This window comes from Bos indicus, chromosome X (genome assembly GCF_029378745.1).
Source record: "Bos indicus isolate NIAB-ARS_2022 breed Sahiwal x Tharparkar chromosome X, NIAB-ARS_B.indTharparkar_mat_pri_1.0, whole genome shotgun sequence".
Lineage (NCBI taxonomy): Eukaryota > Metazoa > Chordata > Mammalia > Artiodactyla > Bovidae > Bos > Bos indicus.
The window spans coordinates 86,051,896-86,056,971 of record NC_091789.1 but is presented as its reverse complement, the minus strand read 5'-3'; the positions used below and the strand labels follow the sequence as shown (position 1 = coordinate 86,056,971).

General features: G+C 49.6%; 1 protein-coding gene across 1 annotated transcript; it reads right to left on the bottom strand.

Moving 5' to 3' along the window:
- Positions 1-619: 619 nt before the first annotated feature.
- On the bottom strand, positions 620-1,748 carry P2RY4 (pyrimidinergic receptor P2Y4). Its single transcript, XM_019955630.2, has one exon. It carries the CDS (start codon positions 1,715-1,717, stop codon positions 620-622), a length of 1,098 nt encoding a protein of 365 aa, XP_019811189.2. The 5' UTR covers positions 1,718-1,748.
- Between the last annotated feature and the right edge of the window lie 3,328 nt (positions 1,749-5,076).

Sequence of the window (5,076 nt, the reverse complement as noted above, 5' to 3'; positions counted from 1 at the left end):
AACACTCAACAGAGCCATGTCTCCAGCTGCATGTGAGGACCCTGGAAGGTAGGCTGTCTGGACTGTGCCCTAGGTCAGTGCCTGGGTAAGCAGGAGAATCCTGTCTTCCAGGGGAAACCAGGGAGTGGGTGTGGGCACTACACATGTCACATCCCAGGCACCTGTGATATGCTGAGGCCCCCACTTCTTGATTCTGGCTATCACCGTCAAATAAGTCAGCCCAATCCTGAGATCACCCCAGCTTCTCCACTTCTCCAGTTAAATGCTCTGGTCTGGCTGAAGGAATGCATGCTGTACAAGGAAACGGGGGGAGAGGCCAGAAGTAATGTAGGACTAAGAAACAGGACCAGTAGCCCCAGGAAGAGGACAGAAACAAGAGAAAGGAGTTGACGAAAAAGAGTGGCTTCTAGTGTTTTGGGCTAAAAAGGAGAGGGCAACTGAAGGGTTTAGGAGTGACAGGGTCACATGCGATTTCTCTGGCTCCTCCTAAACCTTAAGATGAGGGCCTCTTTCCAGAGCCCAGAGAAGAGGAGAAAGCAGCCAGATCTGGTGTCACTATTAGATTCCCTCCCCTCTGCTCTGCACTCACCCCCTTTCTCTCACTTCCCAGCTTCCAGTGTTACAAACTATCTGCCCAAGGGGTGGGGCAGCCGCTGTCCTGGGGGGCGGCTGTCCACCTGCATCTGCTGTCTTTAGGCAGGGACACCAGCACCAGAGAGGAGGAAGCCCTGGGAGGCCGGGACCTGCTACCCCTGCAGAGTTGCTGGAGCTGACGTCGGTACTTTTCCCCAGTGAGCAAATAGAGCACAGGATCCAGGCAGCTATTGGCGCTGGCCAGAGGCCGAGTCACTTTGTAGACCAAGTTGACGATGTTCAGCACCCTGCAGTCAGCTTCCAACAGCCTTGCCATGTAATAAATTGTGCGGGTGATATGGAAAGGCACAAAGCAGACAGCAAAGACAGTCAGCACCACAGCGATGGTACGCAGAGAGCGCAGACGGGAAGATGACTGGGTGGCCCCTGGCAAGGGCCGATACAGGCGCTGGGCCATGAGTCCATAGCAGACAAGAGTGACCAGGCAGGGAACACCAAAGAGCAGCCCCATGATTGCCGAACTGAAGTGCACATAATGGTCAAATTCCTCAGGCCGAGTGGTGTCGTGGCACAAGACGGTGTCGCCCTTGGGGCTGGTGGTGACGAAGAACAGGTTGGGCACGAGACAGCCAGCTACGACCAACCAAACTGCCAGGCAGAGAAGGCCAGCAAGGCGTGGGCAGCCCCAGCGCAGCGCCCGCAGTGGGTGGCAGATGCCCAGGTAGCGGTGCACACTAATGCAGGTGAGGAAAAGAATACTGCAGTAGAGGTTCCAATAGAAGAGAAAGCGGATGAACTTGCAGAGCCCAGTGCCAAAGGGCCAGTGGTTGCGGGCTGCGTAATAGTAGACAAGAGTGGGCAGTGATAGGACATACAAAGTATCTGACAGGGCTAAGTGGAACATGTAGGTGGCTGTTGCATCCCACGGTCGGAGGCGAAAGAGGAAGAGCCAGATGGTCAGGGTATTGAGGCCTAGGCCCAGCAGGAAGACAACTGCATAGGTCACGGGCAGCAGGATGAACTTGAACTCCTCGTTAAACTGGCAGTCCAGTTCCATCTCACTGTTGTCAGGATCTGAGTGGGCGCCTAAGGTTGTGAACAGCAAGGACTCTGTACCAGCCATGGTGCCCCTAGAGGCAGAAAGGGCAGAGTGAGGGTAGCTGGATTTCCCTGGCCACCTAGCCCTAACCTGGGGAAAGAAAGCAGAGAATGGGGAGGGCAATGGTTGAGGCACAAGTAGGGGTTGAGAGGATGCATCTGGAGGTAACCTAGGCCAGCCTGGCTTCTTCCAGAGATCCCTTGGTCCAGCCCAGGGAGTAGTAGGTAGCAGGCAGCAGTGCGGCTCAGGAGGGCAGTCAGTGGATTTGGGTTGTTCTTCTGCAGCTAACTCTGTCCTTCAGGGCTTAGCTAGCTGAAGGGAATTGGGGTCTACCAGGACCACTGTGGGAAGATACCCAGACCCAAATTTTCTCCCAGCTCACCAGAAGAGCGACATCACTGTGAAGAGGGCATCTCTCCACACAGTGACTTCTCTCCCCTGGTCCCAGTGTCTCTGTACTAAGTGATCTCTGACGCCTTCCCCCAGCCTGGGCCAGCCCAGAGCCCCATTGCCACCCTTACCGAAGAAACTTGGCATGCATCCTACCTGGTCCCCTTGAGGCTGAGCCCAGCTGACTCTGTCACCCTTCCCCTTGGCAGCCAGAGGGCATAACCAAGGAGGCGGGATTGGGGGTGGGGTTCCTCCCGTCCTGGGAAATCATTAGCGATAGCAAGGCCCATCAAGATTGGGAAACTGGGGCCCAGCGAGATTACTATTTAACAGCTTCTAAATGACAGTAGGAGACAGTACACAAGGAAACGTCCAAGTTGACAGATGAAGAGCCAGGCCACTGGAGATAACCAAACCTGAAGGATGATCATAGAAATCTGTATGAGCAGAAAAATGGGAAATGAAGTTTTAGAAAATCTAAACTACTGATATAAATCTTAACTCCGTGTGCATCTAATTATAAGAAATGTATATATAGCACTAACTACACGCAAGGCACTGTTCTAAATGCTTTATACTTATTAAGGGCTTCACAGGCTCTCTGAAGTAGGTATCATGATTATCCCTACTTTACTGATGAGAAAACTAAGGCACAGAGAGTTGAAGTATTTAATTAGTCAAGATTTGAACCCAGGCAGGCTGGCTTTTAAATCAGGCTCTAACATCCATGGACTTAATTGCTATCTCAGTGGCCTCTCTAAGCCACTGGCCACAATCTAGGAAAGGATAAGCAAATACTTTCTGAGAGCCTACTATGTGCTTGGTCCAGCTCTAGACACTGGTAGTTCACCAGTACTAAACAAAACAAAAACTCCTACTCTAATTAAGCTTACATATTGGTGGGAAGGAAAAGATAATAAAATTAACAAGTAAAATATACAGATCATGATCATTGCTATGGAAAAAAGTATAGGAGAAAAAAAAATAGAGTGTTTCTGTTTTAAATATTAGGGTGACTTTAAACAAAGACCAGATGATTGTGAGGAAGAGGAAACAGAGATGAAGTCAGAGAGTTCAGCATGAACCAGATCATGAAGGTCCTTGGAAGCCATTGTGAGGACACCTTGGCTTCTTCTTTCAGTGACTGAGAAGCCATTGAGGGTTTAGAAGAGACAAGTGTCAGGATTTGATTCACATTTTAGAAGGCTCTCTGGCAAGCTCTATGTTGAGAACAGACTACAGGATGGTGTACACAGGAGGAAGACCAGATCAGAGACTATTGCCAATAAAGATGATGGTGGCTTGGACCACAGTGGTGAAGGTTGTAAGAAGTGGCAGAGTCTGGCCAGATTTTGAAAGTAAAGATAACAATAGTTATTGATAAGGGATATAAGAGAAAGAGAGGAGTCAAGAATAACTCGAAGATTTCTGGCCTGAGCAACTGGACTTATACCCTTGACAAAGATGAGGAAGGCTATGAGAAAAGTAGATCTGGGGAAAGATGAGGTTCTTTCACCTGTCAATTTCAAGAGGACCACTGAGCTGGAAAAGACTCTGATGCTGGGAAAGATTAAAGACAGGAGGAGAAGGGGACAACAGAAGATGAGTTGGTTGGATAGCACCACTGCCTCAATGGACATGACTTTGAGCAAGCTCTGGGAGATGGTGATGGACAGGGAAGCCTGGCATGCTGAAGTCCATGGGGTCGCAAAAAGTCAGACACGATTGAGCGACTGAACAATAATTACACACATAAGAGGAGGTGGTGAGGACATGGTTCACTCTTCCCCAAGGATGCTAACCAACATGCTTCCCTTATAGTCTCCACCTCTTTCTACACGCCACCTCTCATCTCTCTGTCACCCCAGAAGACCCTTGTCTGAATACAGCCAAGGAAGTACAGATGCCAAACCTAGAGGCTTAAGAGGCTAGTACTAGGGAATGCAGAATTGTCAGGCGCTCTGGGCCTGAAGTTCCTGGGACTAACTAAGGCTGAGTGATTATGAAGGTCTTAGGCTCAGGAAGCAAGCTCTGGGCCTGGAGGACTCTGAGGGTGAGGGTGCTCTTGGCAAGGGAGAGATGACTACAGCAGAACCACTCTGAAGGGAGCTGCAAAACAATGGAGACTCTGAACCTGATCTTCAGGTTCTAAAAATATTACCCAGCTGGATCCTGGGAGGAGGAGGCAGGGCTGCAGGGGAGGCTCTAGAAGCTAGAATCTAGATCTTCTGGAAGGTCCAGAAATCTCTTTGGGAGGAGAAACCTGAATATCCTTGCCCAGTGGTGGGGAGTGGGAGAGGGTGTGGATAAAAGGTAGGCAAGGAAGAAGAGATCATAGCCTGAGTCCTGGATAGCTGAATGCTGTGATATTGCACAAAAGGCCCAGGTGTTTGGAGCCAGACACACCTGAATTCAAATCCTTGTTCTTCCACATATTAATTGTGTCACCCTGGATCAGTTATCTCAGTTTTCTCATCAGTGAAGTGGGGTCAATAATATCAACCTTTCAGGGTTTTCTGAATTGGTTAATAGATGTAAAAACACTTTGCAAACTATGTGTGCTGCTGTGTTTAGTCATGTCCAACTCTTTGAGATCCCATGGACTGAAGCCCACCAGGCTCCTCTGTCCATGGAATTTTCCAGGCATAAATACTGGAGTGAGTTGCCATGCCCTCCTCCAGGGGATCTTCCAGATCCAAGGATCCAACCTGCATCTCTTAGTCTTTTGCATTGGCAGGTGGATTCTTTACTACTGCACCACCTGGGAAGCCCCTTAAAATGCTGCTGATCTATGAAGTACTTCGTACTATTTACTCTGCTCCCAGGGATGAAGCTGGCTTCTTCAGAGGAGGACAAATGTGATTTGAGGCTTGGCATATACTCAAGAGGACACTCCAGTGTCCACAAAACTAGAGAAGCCCCAGCAGGAGCCAGTTTTTCTCCTACTGCTTCAAGCTGATTTAGCTTTGCCGTGTTTCTGCCGGTCCCTGGAT

Bases quoted from the DNA above. Each gene is read 5' to 3' on its own strand.
- P2RY4 (XM_019955630.2), bottom strand. From the start codon at position 1,717: ATGGCTGGTACAGAGTCCTTGCTGTTCACAACCTTAGGCGCCCACTCA.